Source organism: Lipomyces arxii (assembly GCF_038497795.1).
Source record: "Lipomyces arxii strain Phaff 12-163 unplaced genomic scaffold V1512scaffold_7, whole genome shotgun sequence".
NCBI classification, from domain to species: Eukaryota; Fungi; Ascomycota; class Lipomycetes; order Lipomycetales; family Lipomycetaceae; genus Lipomyces; species Lipomyces arxii.
This window is the reverse complement of record NW_027117706.1, coordinates 104,375-121,377: the sequence shown is the minus strand read 5'-3', so window position 1 is coordinate 121,377 and position 17,003 is coordinate 104,375. Positions and strand designations below refer to the sequence as shown.

The 17,003-nt window shown below is 44.0% G+C and overlaps 9 protein-coding genes across 9 annotated transcripts; 7 read left to right on the top strand and 2 right to left on the bottom strand.

The window, feature by feature from the left end:
- The first annotated feature begins 81 nt into the window (after window positions 1-81).
- Window positions 82-1,810, top strand: V1512DRAFT_224858 (iron permease FTR1 family-domain-containing protein). The gene is made up of 3 exons (XM_066913798.1): window positions 82-298; window positions 350-1,146; window positions 1,197-1,810. Exons 1-3 carry the CDS (start codon window positions 261-263, stop codon window positions 1,553-1,555), a joined length of 1,194 nt encoding a protein of 397 aa, XP_066771554.1. The 5' UTR covers window positions 82-260; the 3' UTR covers window positions 1,556-1,810.
- Window positions 1,811-2,077: 267 nt separating this feature from the next.
- Window positions 2,078-3,983, top strand: V1512DRAFT_262444 (Glucanosyltransferase-domain-containing protein). The gene is made up of 4 exons (XM_066916283.1): window positions 2,078-2,257; window positions 2,322-2,363; window positions 2,438-2,529; window positions 2,609-3,983. Exons 1-4 carry the CDS (start codon window positions 2,167-2,169, stop codon window positions 3,779-3,781), a joined length of 1,398 nt encoding a protein of 465 aa, XP_066771553.1. The 5' UTR covers window positions 2,078-2,166; the 3' UTR covers window positions 3,782-3,983.
- V1512DRAFT_262441 (P-loop containing nucleoside triphosphate hydrolase protein) lies at window positions 3,984-5,801 on the top strand. The gene is made up of 9 exons (XM_066916282.1): window positions 3,984-4,160; window positions 4,212-4,219; window positions 4,269-4,337; window positions 4,388-4,637; window positions 4,688-4,768; window positions 4,815-4,846; window positions 4,894-4,932; window positions 4,979-5,115; window positions 5,164-5,801. Exons 1-9 carry the CDS (start codon window positions 4,102-4,104, stop codon window positions 5,728-5,730), a joined length of 1,242 nt encoding a protein of 413 aa, XP_066771552.1. The 5' UTR covers window positions 3,984-4,101; the 3' UTR covers window positions 5,731-5,801.
- A 1,431-nt stretch (window positions 5,802-7,232) lies between these two features.
- On the top strand, window positions 7,233-8,547 carry V1512DRAFT_291082 (NADP-dependent oxidoreductase domain-containing protein). The gene is made up of 3 exons (XM_066918244.1): window positions 7,233-7,362; window positions 7,409-8,295; window positions 8,343-8,547. Exons 1-3 carry the CDS (start codon window positions 7,294-7,296, stop codon window positions 8,377-8,379), a joined length of 993 nt encoding a protein of 330 aa, XP_066771551.1. The 5' UTR covers window positions 7,233-7,293; the 3' UTR covers window positions 8,380-8,547.
- Window positions 8,455-9,921, bottom strand: V1512DRAFT_291081 (chaperonin 10-like protein). The gene is made up of 3 exons (XM_066918243.1): window positions 9,646-9,921; window positions 9,459-9,587; window positions 8,455-9,407 (listed from the first exon to the last, which is right to left on the bottom strand). The coding sequence occupies exons 1-3, from the start codon at window positions 9,774-9,776 to the stop codon at window positions 8,606-8,608; spliced, it is 1,062 nt and encodes a 353-aa protein (XP_066771550.1). The 5' UTR covers window positions 9,777-9,921; the 3' UTR covers window positions 8,455-8,605.
- Window positions 9,922-10,475: 554 nt separating this feature from the next.
- Window positions 10,476-11,482, top strand: V1512DRAFT_262431 (uncharacterized protein). Its single transcript, XM_066916281.1, has one exon. It carries the CDS (start codon window positions 10,677-10,679, stop codon window positions 11,418-11,420), a length of 744 nt encoding a protein of 247 aa, XP_066771549.1. The 5' UTR covers window positions 10,476-10,676; the 3' UTR covers window positions 11,421-11,482.
- Window positions 11,483-11,558: 76 nt separating this feature from the next.
- V1512DRAFT_207618 (FAD dependent oxidoreductase) lies at window positions 11,559-12,938 on the top strand (the record flags this gene model as incomplete). Its single annotated transcript, XM_066913413.1, has 3 exons — window positions 11,559-12,239; window positions 12,287-12,711; window positions 12,767-12,938. 3 exons carry the CDS (start codon window positions 11,559-11,561, stop codon window positions 12,936-12,938), a joined length of 1,278 nt encoding a protein of 425 aa, XP_066771548.1.
- Window positions 12,939-13,082: 144 nt separating this feature from the next.
- Window positions 13,083-14,804, top strand: V1512DRAFT_262427 (uncharacterized protein). Its single transcript, XM_066916280.1, has one exon. It carries the CDS (start codon window positions 13,302-13,304, stop codon window positions 14,457-14,459), a length of 1,158 nt encoding a protein of 385 aa, XP_066771547.1. The 5' UTR covers window positions 13,083-13,301; the 3' UTR covers window positions 14,460-14,804.
- On the bottom strand, window positions 14,494-16,957 carry V1512DRAFT_262422 (uncharacterized protein). Its single transcript, XM_066916279.1, has 4 exons — window positions 15,348-16,957; window positions 14,788-15,300; window positions 14,657-14,740; window positions 14,494-14,602 (listed from the first exon to the last, which is right to left on the bottom strand). Exons 1-2 carry the CDS (start codon window positions 16,807-16,809, stop codon window positions 14,804-14,806), a joined length of 1,959 nt encoding a protein of 652 aa, XP_066771546.1. The 5' UTR covers window positions 16,810-16,957; the 3' UTR covers window positions 14,494-14,602; window positions 14,657-14,740; window positions 14,788-14,803.
- Between the last annotated feature and the right edge of the window lie 46 nt (window positions 16,958-17,003).

Genomic DNA, 17,003 nt, shown 5'->3' with positions numbered 1-17,003 from the left:
TCAAGTAAAGTGTAGACAATGAGAAAAGGGTTAGGGCACCGTTTAACTCGGGGCGAATAAGTTCATGAACAACGAATTTCTCGGCAAAACATCAAGAGATTTACTGTTTTCTTCAGCCTTCGAAAGTGTGCAATTTACAGTACAAAATAAGCTACTTACTAGTGCTTTTATACAATTTACCGATATTCTAGAGCTGTGGGTATATCGGATTCAGTGGTCAAGTGAACGTGTCGTGTGACCAATTTCCAGTTTAGATACAAATGGCGAATAGTTTGTTTGATGTATCGATCTTCTTCATGTGAGTGTTTTATCTGCTAGTGTTAAGCACGTGTATACTGACTAGAACTAGCCTGTTTCGCGAGACTGTTGAAGCCTCGATCATTATTTCAGTCTTACTAGCTTTTCTTAAGCAAGGCGTGGGCAACTCGGAGGATACAGTGTTATACAAGCGACTTGTTCGGCAGGTGTGGGTTGGATCGGCAGCTGGGTTTGCAATTTGTTTGTTTCTAGGATCAGGCTGTATTCTGGCATGGTATTTACTTGGAGAAGATGTCTGGGCCGCGTCTGAAGATATTTGGGAAGGAGTGTTTTGTCTCATAGCCGGAATCATCATCTCTCTGATGGGGCAAGCTATGCTTCGACTCAGTAAGATGAAAGACAAGTGGCGAGTGAAGATCGCAAAGGCGTTGGCCAAACACGAAGGTAAACAAACAGTAGGTTCGTTCTCAAGTCGATACGCGATGGCGATTTTACCTTTTGTGACTGTGCTGCGTGAAAGTATAGAAGCCGTCGTGTTCATGGGTGGTGTCTCGCTCTCTGCGCCTCCTTCCGCGTTCCCGCTGTCTGTTATTGCCGGAATAGGGTGTGGAACGTCAGTCGGATACTTTATTTACTCTGGTGGCAACCATATGCGGATCCAGATCTTCTTGATCATCTCGACGTGTTTCTTGTACTTGGTTGCTGCCGGATTGATGTCGCGATCGGTGTGGTACTTTGAAAACTATCATTGGTCGCAGCTGGTCGGGGGAGATGTAGCTGAGGTCGGATCCGGTCCGGGGTCTTATGACATTCGTCAGAGTGTGTGGCATGTCAACTGTTGCAACCCGCTTCGCGATGGTGGATGGATGATTTTCCAAGCTTTTTTGGGTAGGTTAAACTGGTCTGTATTAGAGAAGAGCGGATCTAATACTGTATAGGGTGGCAAAATTCGGCAACATATGGATCAGTTTTTATGTATAACTTATACTGGATTTGTGTGATGGTTGGTATGGTATTATTGAAATTCCGTGAAGATCATGGATATCTACCGCTTTTGAAAAAATATCAGAAGCCGTCTACTGATATTGATCTGGCTAACATCGGATGTCGTTCAAGCGTGGACGACCACAGCGTTTCATCGCCACTTCTCAGCGGTAGCGACAGTCGAGATTCAAATCTATCGGGATCGATAGACGAAGATGCTTTATTACTTCCAGATTCGGATGAGAACCCTTTTGGACTTGGAAGCTCGTCGCCACAAGCTTCACAACAGGCTCAACCTGTTGAGAACGTCTAAGAGGTTTTTATTAAATATTTACAGGGTGAAAGGTCTATTGGGAAAAAAAGGATGACGGATTTTTCTGTACAGCCATCAACAAAGATCCAGTTTCATTTTTCTTGTTAAGATTTGATTGATATTGGGAGTAATGACAACATTATTATATGAGAATGTTCAAACGTCTACACATGACGCAAGAAACTGTTCATTTATATGGCGCGAAGGGTATTTTTATTTATTAACGACAAAATGAAATCATTTTTATTCAAACAAAAATTATTTTTTTAACGATTACTGAATTAGGAGTAGCCATTACTTAATTAGGAGTAGATCTGGAATGGAGCGGCTAAAATAGGCAGACATCTACCCCTGATCATTTTCCTGTTTAGGTCGAGACATGTGTTGACCGCAGAGCACTTAAAAGTTAAATAAAATGTGTTTATGCATGTTGTATTAAACCTTAATTAACATCTGAACGTTATTTGAAGAAGTCGCGTTCTTTCGGTCGAAGTGAGGATGTTGAATTCCCGAGACCGTTCTCTCTTACTTTTTTGACTTCTTTCTCGTTTGCTTGACACATTTCCACCCCAGAAGATTCTAATTAGAATTAAAAGCATTAAAATAAAAATATGAAATACTTTTCTTATTTAGCTTCTGCAGCTCTTGCTTTTGCTGGTGTAGCACTTGCAGACCTCAATCCACTTGAGGTTCGAGGAAACGGTAGGTTTTGCTTAAGATTTTCACTTCCATTCTCAACTAGACATTTATACTGACGATACTTCAGCTCTGTTTGACACTGTCACTGGAGACCGGTTTTATATCAAAGGTTTGTTATAACAATAAGTTGTGGCTTCCACCACGCGATTGCTTATCGTAAATACTAACATTCCTTCTATCTAGGCATTGACTACCAGCCCCCTGATATCAATGGTGCTACTTCGGATCCTCTCATGAATATTACTGTCTGCGGACGTGATATTCCTTATATCAAGGTAATTCTAGCCAAACTGTGGACGCCATTTAAATTCGGCCCAACTATTGTTTACACTTATACTGACATAATGCTAATAGGATCTTGGCATGAACACAATTCGTGTGTACCACGTTGATAACTCTGCAGACCACTCTGAGTGCATGCAATTGTTACAGGACAACGGTATCTACCTTCTTTTGGACGTTGCTACTGCAGAAGTTGCCATCTCGCGTGACTACCCCATGTATTCATACAACTACGTACTGTTGCAGCACAACTTTGCTACCATTGATGCCTTCTCTTCATACTCCAACTTGCTTGGCTTTACTGCTGCCAACGAGGTCGTCAACGCGGTCAATACCACTGATACCGCTACTGTATTGAAGGCTGTCATCCGTGACATGAAAAGGTACATTGCTGCTCAGGCTCCACGTACTATTCCAGTCGGATACTGTGCTGCTGATGTTGCTGAGAACAGATACGAGCTTGCTCACTATCTAAACTGCGGCCCTGAGGAAGAACGCGCCGAGTTTTTCGGATTGAACGACTACTCGTGGTGCGGTGCATCTAGCTACACTGTCTCTGGATACAACCAGAAGGTTGCCAACTTTGCTAACTACTCTATTCCACTGTTCTTTTCCGAGTATGGCTGCAACTTGGTCGAGCCCCGCGAGTTCACTGAAGTACAGGCAATTTACTCTGCCAAAATGCTCGAAGTTTTCTCTGGTGGTTTGATGTATGAGTACGTTCAGGAAGCCAACAACTACGGTATTGCCAACGTATCTGCCGCTTCAACTGATGTTGTTTTGTTGGAAGATTATTATAATCTCCAGCACCAGTTGAACTTGACTGTCATGCCCACTGGTGACGGTGGTTATCACGCCAACAACAAGCCCTCCACCTGTCCCGCCTATGTCAAGGGTCTATGGGAAGCTAGCAACACTTTGCCTGACGTTCCAGCTCAAGCCGAGGGTTACTTTAGGAACGGTGCCGGTGCTGCTCTCGGTAACACCGGTCCTTCCAACCAATGGATTCCTAGCGCCGCGATTAGCTCTTCCAGCGCGACCAGCACCTCCAGTCAGGCTAGCTCAGCTTCGTCTGCTAGTGTTACCTCAAACACCAGCTCTGCTGCAGCTGCAACCACCACCGCCGCTTCGTCCTCATCCACCGGCGCTGCTGCGACATCAAACATCCAGTCTGGCTGGTCTATCTTTGCTGCCCCGGCTGCGTTTGTTGCGTCTTGCTTTGCGCTCGGTCTTGCTGCCTTCTAAGCAACGATTAACCTTTTTGATACCTGTATTTTTTGTTTTGCTTTGTTTGGACGCCGTACACGTTGGAAGCCGTACATTTTTAATACCATGTTGTATTCTACTTTTGCATCTGGAGATATAGACTGAACTGAAGCATACATGTGTTTGGGGATGTCAGATGCGTGCTAGAATAAATGAATAATGACAACATCCTGCTCAGGGTAGACTTTGATATAATTTTAACTGCAATCCTATCACATGTAGAAAGTTTAAGCCGCACAAACATTTATTTTGGCGAAATTGTCATAGACAAAGTCCGAAGTGAGAAGTTCTGTATAGAGATGGGGCGAGATCCGCTGATTGGGCTAGTGGGCAAGCCGTCGAGTGGCAAGTCGACGATGTGAGTATCTATCTGTCTTTGTGGTCGCTATTCCGTTCTGACTTCTTGCAGGCTGAATAGTAAGAAAGATTGTTCAAGTACTGAGTTCAACATATATTGAACGAATAGGTCTAACAGATGCTTCCGCTCAAACTGGCGCGTTCCCGTTTACTACAATTGACCCAAATAAAGCTACAGGTGTGTTTCAGAGCGCTTGAGTAGCCAAAGCCATGACTAATTTACGGCAGGATACTTACAGGTTGACTGTGCTTGTGCACGGTTCGGGAAAGAAAAACTATGCGAACCGAACTATGGTTCATGTCGAAACGGCAAACGGTTTGTTCCGGTCATGTTGCTCGACGTGGCCGGTTTGGTTCCTGGCGCGCACGAAGGCCGGGGGCTGGGGAATAAGTTTTTAGACGATTTACGGCATGCGGACGCGTTGATTCACGTTGTCGACGTATCGGGCTCGACAGACGCGGAAGGAAAAGCTACAGAGTGCGATGACTGTCAGAATCGGTGTGTGATTACTGGCTGATACAGGATAGTGGGTATGATGCATTACAGGATGTGGAATGGTTGCAGGGCGAAATCATGCGATGGATAGAAGGGAATTTGATGCAGAAATGGTGAGTTTGATTTTTTTTTGCGAGATTGCGGTGTTGACTGTTCAAGGGGTTCAATTGTGCGACGGCATGTCAATAGAAGTACGCTCGTTCTATGACAAACGTTTCACTTTCTAACTGAAATGCAGAAGCTACAGCAGTAGATACGCTGCAAGACCAATTTAGTGGTAGGTCATATACATCAGAATAGATAAATTATGCTTACGAAAACAGGATACGGCAGTACGTCGGCAGTTGTGCAGCGGTGTTTGAAGCGCATTGAGCTAAATTCGCCGCTCGAGACTTGGGATCATCCGACAATCGAGCGAATGGTGTCAAGTTTTGTCGAGGAGAAGTTTCCGACGATCTTAGTACGCGGGAAGGTTTTATGTTAAACTAAGACATATGCTGACGTACAGGCGCTCAACAAAATTGATCATCCCGACTCGGATCGATGTATATACAGAATTACAAAGACGTACCCAGACCCGAACAAATACGTCTTTACATCAGCCATTTCAGAGGTATTTCTCCGCAGATTGGCACGGCAAAACTTTATTCACTACGAAGAAGGCGATGATGACTTTATCACGAGTGAAGAAGACGTCGACAATAAGTACGGACTCAAACAAATCACAGACGAGCGGCTGCTCGGCCGCATAGAAACTGTTAGAGATATGGTGTTTTACAGATGGGGTTCGACTGGCGTCGTCAAGGCGTTACAGGCCGCGGCCAAAACACTAGACCTGATACCCGTGTTTTCGGTCCGGAACGTGACAACATTCACAAACTCGACCACGGATGACTCGGTATTTAAGGACTGCGTGCTGGTCAAACGGGGGACACAGGTAGGCAGTGTGGTCAGACGCATCATGGGAGATATCCCTATAGCATTCGTCGAAGGTGTCGGCGGCGTCCGGGTATCTAAATCAGACACCGTGTCTGAAAACAAAAACGACATTTTGTGCTTTAAAATAGGTCATTAATCTACTCCTTACTACTAATTCTGAAACTGAAAACAGTGCGAAAAATTCTTGAGCATCTTGAGATACCACTCAGCCTTCAAACCCAAAATACTTGCATTTTTTTGAACGAGAAAAGATTTGCCAAACGTTCACATGTTGATGTCACTAATCGCGTATCGTTCCCCGTCGTTGGTTTCCTACACTTTAATGCCACCTCAATGTGAATCCAAACGCAGGATGACTGACAACTAGTCACGCGCAACGTTGTAGCACGAACATCCTCTGCTTCAACCACAGCCTTTATCCTAAGCAGACATGGATCCGTGCTGTGACAAATTATATGCGGCCAGTCTTATTTGGCGACAATAGAGTTGGGTGTAGCAACATGAATAGTTTGTGAACGTATCAATCAGTCCACCCTTACTACCGGCGTGGTGGAGATGTAATAGACGGACAGTATGACTAGAACAAGCGACAATATTAGGCGCTATTGCAAGCTTGCACATACCCCAGTGAAAACAAGCATCAGCCTTGTTAGTAGAAAAAAAACGAGTTGCAATTATTTGAAAAATTTGGTACTATTCCAGTTGAGATTCAGATTCCCCTCCCACAAACATAAGTCTTGAGTACTCATAGGTCATACGTATGCTTGTAGACTCAACGGCAAAATATGTAGCGAGTTGAACACGTGTGACCTCAAAACCAATAATTAATCGTATTTCATAAGGGGGCTATCAGCAGGAACTACAGTTCATCTCAGGATTCTTAACACTAGGGAGTGAAATCACTACGGTCACAGTCGTAGAAATGTCTGCCAGGACAGCTAATGCCTTCGTCAGACATTGTCAAACGGCAACGGGAATAGTCTCACGGTATTCTCCAGCTACAAAAGCACATAATAAATGCACAAAATTAATCGTTTTGTAAATACCAATACCAAGGGGAAAGGAAGCAGCACCGACTTGGATCACTTCAAGCTAATATTACATTCCCCACACTCTCACCAACTAAACCAAACCGCAATCTCCGGGCCTTTCAAACCGCTCACCTTCTTCGTCCAGTCGGGTTGCGTCAATAAGTACTACAACAACAATATCGAATGCTATTGAACTACAGGATCATTCTCTATGATATATAGCAATCTGTTTACTCTTATATAACAGGCAATATTACCCCAATGCGTAAAGATCGAAAATTATAGACTGCTAATGTTGACAGTCGAATTTTAATAAGGAGGCGCTCAGAATAACATATCTAGAAGATCGTACACTTCATATAATCCTAAACACTCTAGTTTCCGTACTTAAAAGTATATCTCAAAAAGGCAGGCCTAACACGTTAGTTCCAAGCCACGATCTCGGATTTATCTGTGGATAAACTCCTCGGGAAATAAGTCTTAAATGCTAATTCCGCATTCAAAGGTAGCTGATGATGTAATAAGCTAAAGTTTAATTGGTGGAGCTTAAGAATGACAAGCTTTAATATAGAGAAGGTACTGCATATATAAGCATCCTCACACCTTCCCCATAACTCCTCACACAATCAACTCAATCAATTCAATCAACTCAATCAACTCAATTCAAAATGTCTGTAAAAACAATTCAATTGGGAAAGGACGGTCCAACCGTCACTGCTCTTGGCTACGGTGCTATGGTACAAAATATGTGTCTTGGTTAGATGTATATGTTGACATTCTTAGGGTATCTCGGTCTTCTACGAGCCCAAACTCGATGACGAGGCCGCCTTCAAGGTCTTGGACAAGGCTCTCGATCTCGGTATCACATTTTTGGATACCGCTAGAATCTACGCCAACAATGAGGAGGTTATTGGCAAATGGTTAAAGAAGACTGGCAAGCGATCCGAGATCTTCTTGTGCACCAAGTTTGGTGTCCGTGTTGATAATTTCCAGCCTTGCGGTGAGCCTGAGTACGTGAAACAGTCTTGCAATGAGTCTCTTGAGAGACTTGGAACTGATTGCATTGACTTATTTTATCAGCACCGTATGGACCCTACCCTTCCTATCGAAAAGACTGTTGCTGCCATGGCTGAACTAGTCAAGGAAGGCAAAGTGAAGTATCTCGGATTGTCTGAGTGCTCTGCTGCTACTCTCCGTCGTGCGTGTGCTGTTCACCACATCACTGCCGTCCAAATTGAATATTCTCCATTCTCTATGGACGCCGAGGCCAACGGCTTGATTGACGCGTGCAAGGAGCTCGGTGTTGGCATCGTTGCCTACTCGCCTCTGAGCAGAGGTTTCTTAACCGGTGCTTACAAGTCGCCTGACGATTTCCCAGAGAACGATTGGCGCAGAAGCAACCCTCGATTCTCCCCCGAGAATTTCGCTGCCAACCTTAAGTTGCTCGACGTCATCAAGAAGGTCGCCGACTCCAAGGGCTGCACTCCAGGCCAGGTCGCACTCGCTTGGCTCATGGCGCAGGGTGTGCTTCCTATTCCAGGAACAACTAAGCTTAACAGACTTGAGGAAAACGCCGGAAGTTTGAAGGTCACACTTTCTTCCGAGGAAGTGCACGAGATCAGAGCTTTCATCGAAAAGGCGACTGTCAAAGGAGACCGTTATGCCTCTACGTATGTTTTGCTGACATGTTCCATAATCTACGAGCTAACATTTCCAGACAAAATCTATACGCTGACACACCTCCTCTCGAGTAGAAATAAAAATTTTGCTCACTTTGTTTATTGCGTTGTCTCGGTAGCACCAAGCGAACTCTTTGTACGAAATTTCAGTATAATCAAAAATTTTATTAAATATAGTATCATAGTGACATTTTTTCGTATATCTATCTATCTATCTATCTATCTATCTATCTATCTATCTATCTATCTATCTATCTATCTATCTGTCTATCTGTTACGGAATACACCTCTAAAGCACAATCTAGTTGGCAAGAACAAAACGGTATCTTGCTTTGTTGGCCTCCATGAGCAAAAGAACCTCATTAACATCCTCCATGGGGTAAGTCTTGATCCAGCTCTTGACACCCTGGGTAGCAGAAAGCTCTAGCATCTCAGCAATCTCAGAGCGAGATCCAAGGAGAGATCCAACAATGTGAAGGTTACGGTTAATCAAGGGACGGAATTGAAGACTGGGGATAGGGGATTCGGGGAGACCGACCTGCACGAAACGACCTCCGGTCTTCAAAACGGCAAGGTAGTCGTGCAGAGGCATGTCCGAGTTGTTAGCGGTGGAAACAATCAAATCGAATTTACGGTTCCACTTGGAAGCCCAGCCAGGCTCGCTAGTTGCAATGATTCCCTCAGCACCCAGAGCCTTGACATCGGCCTCCTTACTGGTGTTACGAGAAATACCGTAAACCTTCTCGGCACCGAGAGCCTTGGCGAACAAGATACCAAAGTGGCCGAGACCACCAATACCGACAATACCAACGGTCTTGCCAGGGCCGGCACCGTTACGCTTCAAGGGAGAGTAGACAGTGATACCACCGCACATCATAGGAGCAGCGACCTCAGAGGTAAGTGCCTCAGGGATCTTGAAAGCGAACGAAGCGGGGTAACGGCCGGTCTTGGCGTATCCACCGTACGACATGTCACCATTAGCATAAGTCATAGCGTAGGTGAAGACAGCCTCGGGGCAGTAAGCCTCGTTGTCACTGGTGCACTCGTGGCAGTCGGCCTCGAGGCAAGAATAGCACTGAGCACCAACACCAACACGGTCACCACTAGGCTTCGTTAATATAAATTTATATAAAATCAATGAAGTGAACGCTTACAGCTCGAACTGTGTGACATTGGCACCCTTCTTAATGACCTTGCCGATAATCTCGTGTCCAACAACGACAGGGTAGGGAGTAGCACCCCATCCAGAACGAAGGGTGTGGAGGTCAGATGCGCACATACCACTAAAGAGTATTGAGTTAGAACCAATTGGGCTGATTAAATAAGAATTGAGTAACATACCAGTGAGAAATCTCGATATCAATATCATCATCAGTAAAGATTTTTGGGTTGAAGGTTCCCTTCTTGAGGTTACCATTAACAGATTGGGCGTCGTATCCGAGCCATCCAGTAAATTCGTCAGTCGAAGGCATTCTTTCTAAGTATAGACGATGATCAATTGAAGTGCTTGTTGAGCGAATTTCAGAGAAAATTGGCGAAAGATCTTTTAATTCTTTTTAAAACACTCCTGCACGATAAAGTTGAAATTCTTTTAAGCTATACCCTAACCCTATAAAGAATTATGTAATATGAATTCATAAATTGTCCGATTTTTTTTTTCTTTTCTCTTTGAAGTCGTTTATTTTTATGTTCTACTTTTAACTATTATATTATAAATTTTGCCAATTACTCTTTTGCATGTAACAACTTTAGATTTTATAGAACGTACATCACTGGTCAAGATAAGTCGAACACAGACTAAACCTTAATTAAACAGTGCGGCATGATAAAATATAAAACATTTCATTGTTTGCATGACAACGAAACCTTAAATTGCGAATAATTCGGGCAGTTTTCTATTGTATCTGAAAGGCTTGTTTTACTAAGTAAATGCTTTTATATGCAGCTCGAAACTGAGTTTTTAAATAATAATCATTTTTACGATTTGTTTTCATGGTACGGCTGAGGTCAAGGGGTCAACGCTCGCGGTAGAAGATTTTAGATGATCGAAGCTGCGAACTAAAGAAGCAATCAAAAAGTACAAAACCCTTTAAATGTACAAAATACAAGACCCTTATTATGCTTAGCTAAACCACTTGTTGAACCGACATATCTAGACCCGCTCTGGTTTGCAAACTGGTTAAATTGAAAGATCTGATAATCTAAACATCCGATATTTTGTTGCTGATTCTATGACTTGCAATTTAAACGTATTTCCAATCTTTTTGTGAACTATTAGTTACTCCGTTGAGTTTTAAATAGGTTATTATTTTATCAAAAGACATCAATTTACTAATTGAATCAATTCGATATCAAATAAGTGGTACAAAAATATGGCAGAAGACTCAGTCCCAGTTCCGGTTGTTGAAGCTGAAGTCGCAGCTGCTCCTGAAGATCGAAAATTGTCAATGAAGCAGCGCATCATCACTCATATGAACACAGATCATGTGTTGTCGCTCAAGGACTATTTAATTTTTTATAAGGGCATCAATCCTACTCGCAACGTTGTTATGAAAGATATCACCGAAGATCATATTACCATTGGCTTCGAGATAATTCACAACAAGGGCATTGATGTTGGCGAAGCAGTGATTGACTTCAATCCGCCAATGAACAATCTCGGCGAGGCCAGGGATGTATTGGTAGGCATGGCAATGCAAGCGTCTGAAGGACTTGGATACGCAACTGTGAAACCACTGGATGAGTTCACACCTCCAACATGGAAAACTGCTCCAATCATAGTGCTGATCTTAACTGGAATCTACTTTGTGTATTGGAACCCGACGGCAATCAACAACCCGGAGTCACTATTACGAGCATACAAAATTAACGACATTGAGTTTATTCCCGTCATTATCAAGACCATTTTTTGGGTCGTAATTCTCTATCATTTTATCGAGCTTGGAATGATTTATATCTGGACCGGAATGTACCGTGTCCCAACCTTGAAGCGAATCGGATGGTGCCTGTGCGGTTTCCTTGAAGGATTCCCAGCATTAAATCGCTTCCGAGCGCTTATGGTTGAGAAGGACAAGGCAAGCGAAAAGACAAAAGAAACAGTAGAGAAGAAGGAGTAATTTAGTTTGTGTATAGAACAATGCGTGTAGTCGAAAAGAGTTCGAACTGGTACCACTTCTTATTTTCAGGGGTCGTGTCTCAAGGCTCGAGTATTTGTGATGAGATCATGCAACTCAGGTCGCTACTCAATCTCCATCATGGCACCGCATCCAGCTAAAACGGCTCGGATCGCGGTCGTAGGTGCCGGCGAGTTTGGAATTTCAACTACCTACCATTTACTGGAGTCTGGATACACTGACATTACTCTGTATGATCGTGTACAGCCACCGGTTCCAGATGGATCCAGCGTAGACATTTCCAGAATCGTCCGCGCAGACTACGATGACGAAGTTTACGCCAAGATGGTGGTTGAAAGTTTGGAGTTATGGAAAACCCAATTTAAGGATTTCTATCACCCTTGTGGACTACTATGCATGACCCCGGCTGGTAATCCTAAATATCTCGAAGATGCCTTGCGTAATGTGGAAGCTCTTGGTTTACCAGTCACTAAATTCGCGTCTGGACCAGAAGCGTCTAAGTATTTAAAGCTTACACACACTGACGCTATGTCTGGTCTTGCAGGCTATCTCAGTCATGATGCAGGTTGGGCGTATGCTGCCAAAGCAACTGAACATCTGTTCAACTTATGCACGGGTTTGGGTGCAAAGTTTATTGCGAAAGAAATTAAAAGCCTGGTTTATGGGGATGATAAGTCTACTGTCACTGGACTGTCTTTTACCGACGGATCGAATGCAGCAGTTGATTTTGTGATTGTATCTGCCGGAGCATGGACTGACTCACTCGTTGATACTAGTTCAAGAACACTGGCTACTGGGCAGGTATGATTCGATGATGGTCTGTTAAACAAAGAGTAATGACACTGTAGCCTGTTGGTTATATACAGTTGACTGAAGAAGAGTATGAAAAGACAAAACATCTTCCAATCTACATCAACTTTGTGTCTGGGTTTTACGTGTTTCCACCTCACCCCGAATCGCGTCTTGTAAAGGCAGCAAGACACTCGTACGGTTACACAAATTTGCAACTTGCAGAAGATGGCAGGTATTCTTCCAAGCCACCAACCGTCGATTATTCGCAAGGTGAGCTTCCGCCACAGAGAACAGCGCTTCCAAAAGATGCGGACGAGTGTTTGAGAATAGGACTTTATGAGTATCTCGGTCCTGAAATAGCCAAACGAGCGTATACACGAGCTAGAATATGTTGGTACAATGACACGCCTACCAAAGATTTTTTGTTTGATTACAAGCCTGGTGTTAGCAACTTGTTTGTTGCGACTGGTGGTAGTGGACAGTAAGTTTTAGCGATAGTTACAAATTACCCGATTCGCTAATCCTTCTAAATTTAGTGGGTTCAAGTTTCTTCCTGTTATTGGGAAGTATGCAGTAGGCTGTCTCGAGCACACACTCAGTTCAGACCTGCTGACTAAATTTGGCTGGCGCCAACAAGTCGATAAAAAGGAAGATGCAAGCCGTGGTGGAACTCCACTGATGAGTTTAGACGATGCCGAATTGGCTTAGAGCAATAATAAACGAGTTACAGCGTATATATAGCCACGACATACGTATTTCATAGCACTAAGTGCTGCATCACCAATTATGACCCTAACCCACTGACACCGGCAGTGCTGCCTCAATTTCTTTCCTTTTTTGTTGTATCTCACTATATATTTTTTTCTTTTGTCACGTTTTCAATCTCGTTTGCTTCTTGAACAAAAAGTGCTTTGTTGATACGCTTTATTGACACGCGAAACTATTGAATTGTACGTCATTTGCTTTAAATCAAGCTATTTCAAACTAATTGAGCGAAAGTGTGTATCATTCTCAATCCTTCATTTGTTTGAGACATAATTATATAAGCTACTTCATCCTGGTCTGGTCAATATGGCCCGTTTAGCAACAGGTACAAGCACTACTTATGTAGTAGGTGCATTACTGGTCATTTTTGTTATTAAAATTCTATTTTTTTCGTCTATTCCAAGTTCAGAATCATCTGCACGATCGGGACCGACTTTGCGATCACCAGATCTTCGAACACTCAGACACCCAAATGCGAAGTCCCAAGTAGATATGGGTGTTGCTGTTCCAATTCGTGATAATTTCGACGCTTTTGCTGAGTATTCGTACCATGACATCTGCAAGATCTCGTCTTTGGATATCCACAAGCCGTTCGAACCATTATGCCAGGACAAAAAGTCACTTGTGACTGCAATGTCGTCTGGTGGCCGTATTGGAATGGACTCTCCTTATATGACTCGTGGGTGTGATATGCGTTGGTACACTACCGAAGAGGCTTGCTCTATTCTTGAAAAATTCGATCGCGTGGTGATCATTGGAGATTCCATGATGAGACAGATGCTCGGCGCCCTTTATGTCATTCTTCGTAAAGACATCGGCTACGGCGGTGTCACAAACTGGAACTTCAATGATCAAGAACGGAATGACTGTTTTTGTAATAAGATGATTGATGTCAAATCTTGCTCGATTCAGACAATTTACTCTAGTGATGATATTGTCAAGTGGGACCCGAACTCATTTGCATGTGATGCCAAAAAAGTGAAGGTCTTAATTGAACTCCAGGTTCAGTATCCTCAGCCTGACGATGAACTTGACCGGTTCGTGGAGGACCTTAGCGACGTTAATGTCGGTCGCAAGGTTGCCTTTATCTTTGGTCAAGGTCTATGGAACGAGCTTGATGTTCAGGCCACAATCAGTTACCTTGAACGAGCTGAATCTGCAATCAAGCGAAAGTTCTCTGAATACGAAAAAGACACAAAGACATTTCCCCGTTTATTCGTCACACCTAACGCGGCGGGTCATAAGAAGCCTGATATGTTTATTATGACTCAAGGCAACAAGCCACTGGTTATGTTTGAGCATTCAATGTATGATGTTCTTCCTCCTAGAGGGTACGATGTCTTGGGCACCTGGAACATGTCAATTCAGGGACACAGTTACGACGGGGTGCATTGTGACTTGAAAGGAAATTTGTTGAAGGCCATGATGGTGCTTAACTGGCTCGACAAGGTCGGTCAGGAGTAAGCAACGCTTTGGTCTATTTCAATAAGTTTTGGGATTAAGCAATAGTAACAAGGCAAGCTTTACTTTGATGTATATTTCTGTGTGCATTTGCTGCTACAGCGAGAATAACATGGCATGGTGGAATAACCTGGACTGGCATTGGACTTTTAAAAAAATTGAAGTTAGAATAAATTTTAAAATTTTATTCTGATTCTTACGTGATGATGGTTTTGTGTATTTATTGCCTTTTGTGTTTGGTATGGCGTTTCGTTTTTTGGATGAAGGCCCGAATCTTTCTAAGACTGTAAGAGTTAATTTACGAATCTAAATTCTTATAATTCAAACTTGCCAAAAATATTTTTCTGCTACCATAGTGTTACAAAGTCTGCATGTGGCACAGTTATAGAAGACTCTGGAGTTTCATTCTCGCTGTCTTGACTTGCACTGTCATCGTCTTTTTCTTCTAGCTCCGGCCAGACTGTTCCATATATCGCCGCATGCCTGTTGCACTTCATGCACACCATCTCGCGCTCTTTAAGTGTCGACTTGTAGACATAAGCCTCGCAGACGTAATCAAGCTGTCCTGTTTCTGAACAGCCAAACATGAATCTAGCCCCGCAGTTTGCGTTTGCACATTTCCAGCTCTTGAACTTCGGGATACTCACACTCTCAAAATCAACATCATGAATGTTCTTTGCGTACTTCTTGTCCGCGTCTGCTGGTCGATAATCCTGCTCCCTCGAACCCCAGAACGCATTGTAATTCATCGATGACCTTGAAATAGAAGTGTTTGGAGTTTTGTGGATCCATGACTCGTACATGTACCGGTCATCCTCACTGTCCCAATCCGAGTCGCTTTGAGCTACTTTGTTAGTCTCCGAATAAATATCAGAGTCGGATGATGCTCACCATCACTGGTTTCGGTCATACTTAACGGTGGTGTGACCAAGCCTATCCTGTTTCTGCTTTCCAAAGCTGCTGCGAGTTTTGCTTGTTTGGCTGCTTGTAATCTCGCCTGTTTCGCTGCCAAAGCTTTCGCAGCCTTTGCAGCCTTTGCCACAATAGCTGAGATTCGCACAGAGCTCCTTGTGCTGTTTGGCGGTCTGATTGTAGTCGCCGCACTTTCCTTAACCTGTTGCTTAGGCGCAAATTTTTGTTGTGCTTTCATTCGTATTGATTTAAGTATTTTTGTTGATGGTATCCGCACCTCAAATCCTTCGACCTTGATCGTAGATTTGACATAGCCTCGTACTGCTACCACGTCGTCGTAATCTTTGCTCGCCCGCACACGCACCCGGCTCGACCGCCGAATTCCGTGTTCTTCAATCATCCCAACCTCTGGCTGTAGTTGTGGTGGTGGTGGTGATGGTGGTGGTGGTGGTGGTCGTCGTCGTTTCGGTTTCGGCGGCGAGGCCCGTGATAGACCAGGCACGATACTCTCGACTATTGACTCGCCGTTCAATCGGCGCCGTTTCTGCGCCCTCGTCTTATGTCTTTTCGGACCAGCCTCATCATCAGACTCGCTCAAACTCGTACACTCGTCGTCACTGGTGTCAATCTCGCTCTCATCGCTGGCTTCAGTTGACGGCGTGCTTCTTCGCTGGCCAAAGAAACCTTTGCCTTTTAGTTCGCAAGTCGCGCACATGCACTCTCTGTTTCGCTTGCCAAAATAGTTGTCTGCATAGCACACTGTGATTTCTTCCCCCACATCTATCTTTCGCACCGCAACCACGTTCACGATACCTTGTCCGCCTCGAGCCATGAATTTCGCGTTGGGATTACAGTCATGATTCACAAACCGGCACGGTCCTAACATCAGGCATGACTCGCCTAATCTGTGCGAATATATTATTGAAAAGTCCCGTTTTAAACTCGTCTCATCGTCCTCAGACAGAGCGACCATTTTGCCTGACAAATGCATAATTGTTGTATCTGGCATGATGACTTTCCGCGCCAGCACACATGCCTCGGATCGGCCAGACACTAAACGATACCGTTCCGTTGTACCCAATTCAAACTGCACGTCCAGATTATACATGTTCAAGTACCTCCGAGCATGAGACTCAAATTCCTGCTTCAGTTTTTGTTTTGTACAGATTCCAGTAAAGTACATCTTAACAAACGGCTGTGCCAGAAACTCCCCCAACAGACTGGACACGTTCATACTATGCGCATGTCTCTGGATCAGACCCGCAATTGCGGCCGCCTGTGGACCTCGTGGTGTACGCCTGGTCGGGTGAACTTTGTGCACCGGAAGCCAAAAATAGAGAGCATCGACCAGAACTGAAGTCAGAAAGTCGTCAATAGAAGAGAGATGACTGGACAGAAACGATGCGTTGCCGCGATGCGTAAGTAATTGACCGGCCGCCATTCTGTTCTGGCTAGCTTCAGCCGGTCAAGAACAGTTCACTTACTTGTGAAGTGAATGGGAGCAGGAGATCATTTGCATCGGTAGCGGAAACCAGGGGCTAGCTGGGTTTCATTAAACTGCAGAGGCTGGCTACCGGGTCCGTGTTATATTTAACTTATTTAGGTACAACAGAAGCTGACCTGAATTGCTAAGGA

Bases quoted from the DNA above. Each gene is read 5' to 3' on its own strand.
- V1512DRAFT_262431 (XM_066916281.1), top strand. From the start codon at position 10,677: ATGGCAGAAGACTCAGTCCCAGTTCCGGTTGTTGAAGCTGAAGTCGCA.
- V1512DRAFT_291081 (XM_066918243.1), bottom strand. From the start codon at position 9,776: ATGCCTTCGACTGACGAATTTACTGGATGGCTCGGATACGACGCCCAA. The intron at 9,588-9,645 runs GTATGTTACTCA...AATACTCTTTAG, and splicing joins GATATCGAGATTTCTCACTG to TGGTATGTGCGCATCTGACC. The intron at 9,408-9,458 runs GTAAGCGTTCAC...AACGAAGCCTAG, and splicing joins AATGTCACACAGTTCGAGCT to TGGTGACCGTGTTGGTGTTG.
- V1512DRAFT_262441 (XM_066916282.1), top strand. From the start codon at position 4,102: ATGGGGCGAGATCCGCTGATTGGGCTAGTGGGCAAGCCGTCGAGTGGC. The intron at 4,847-4,893 runs GTACGCTCGTTC...ACTGAAATGCAG, and splicing joins GCGACGGCATGTCAATAGAA to AAGCTACAGCAGTAGATACG. The intron at 5,116-5,163 runs GTACGCGGGAAG...GCTGACGTACAG, and splicing joins AGAAGTTTCCGACGATCTTA to GCGCTCAACAAAATTGATCA.
- V1512DRAFT_224858 (XM_066913798.1), top strand. From the start codon at position 261: ATGGCGAATAGTTTGTTTGATGTATCGATCTTCTTCAT. The intron at 299-349 runs GTGAGTGTTTTA...GACTAGAACTAG, and splicing joins GATGTATCGATCTTCTTCAT to CCTGTTTCGCGAGACTGTTG. The intron at 1,147-1,196 runs GTAGGTTAAACT...AATACTGTATAG, and splicing joins GATTTTCCAAGCTTTTTTGG to GGTGGCAAAATTCGGCAACA.
- V1512DRAFT_262444 (XM_066916283.1), top strand. From the start codon at position 2,167: ATGAAATACTTTTCTTATTTAGCTTCTGCAGCTCTTGCTTTTGCTGGT. The intron at 2,364-2,437 runs GTTTGTTATAAC...CCTTCTATCTAG, and splicing joins AGACCGGTTTTATATCAAAG to GCATTGACTACCAGCCCCCT. The intron at 2,530-2,608 runs GTAATTCTAGCC...TAATGCTAATAG, and splicing joins GTGATATTCCTTATATCAAG to GATCTTGGCATGAACACAAT.
- V1512DRAFT_262427 (XM_066916280.1), top strand. From the start codon at position 13,302: ATGGCCCGTTTAGCAACAGGTACAAGCACTACTTATGTAGTAGGTGCA.
- V1512DRAFT_262422 (XM_066916279.1), bottom strand. From the start codon at position 16,809: ATGGCGGCCGGTCAATTACTTACGCATCGCGGCAACGCATCGTTTCTG. The intron at 15,301-15,347 runs GTGAGCATCATC...CTAACAAAGTAG, and splicing joins TATGACCGAAACCAGTGATG to CTCAAAGCGACTCGGATTGG.
- V1512DRAFT_291082 (XM_066918244.1), top strand. From the start codon at position 7,294: ATGTCTGTAAAAACAATTCAATTGGGAAAGGACGGTCCAACCGTCACT. The intron at 7,363-7,408 runs GTACAAAATATG...TGACATTCTTAG, and splicing joins CTCTTGGCTACGGTGCTATG to GGTATCTCGGTCTTCTACGA. The intron at 8,296-8,342 runs GTATGTTTTGCT...TAACATTTCCAG, and splicing joins GGAGACCGTTATGCCTCTAC to ACAAAATCTATACGCTGACA.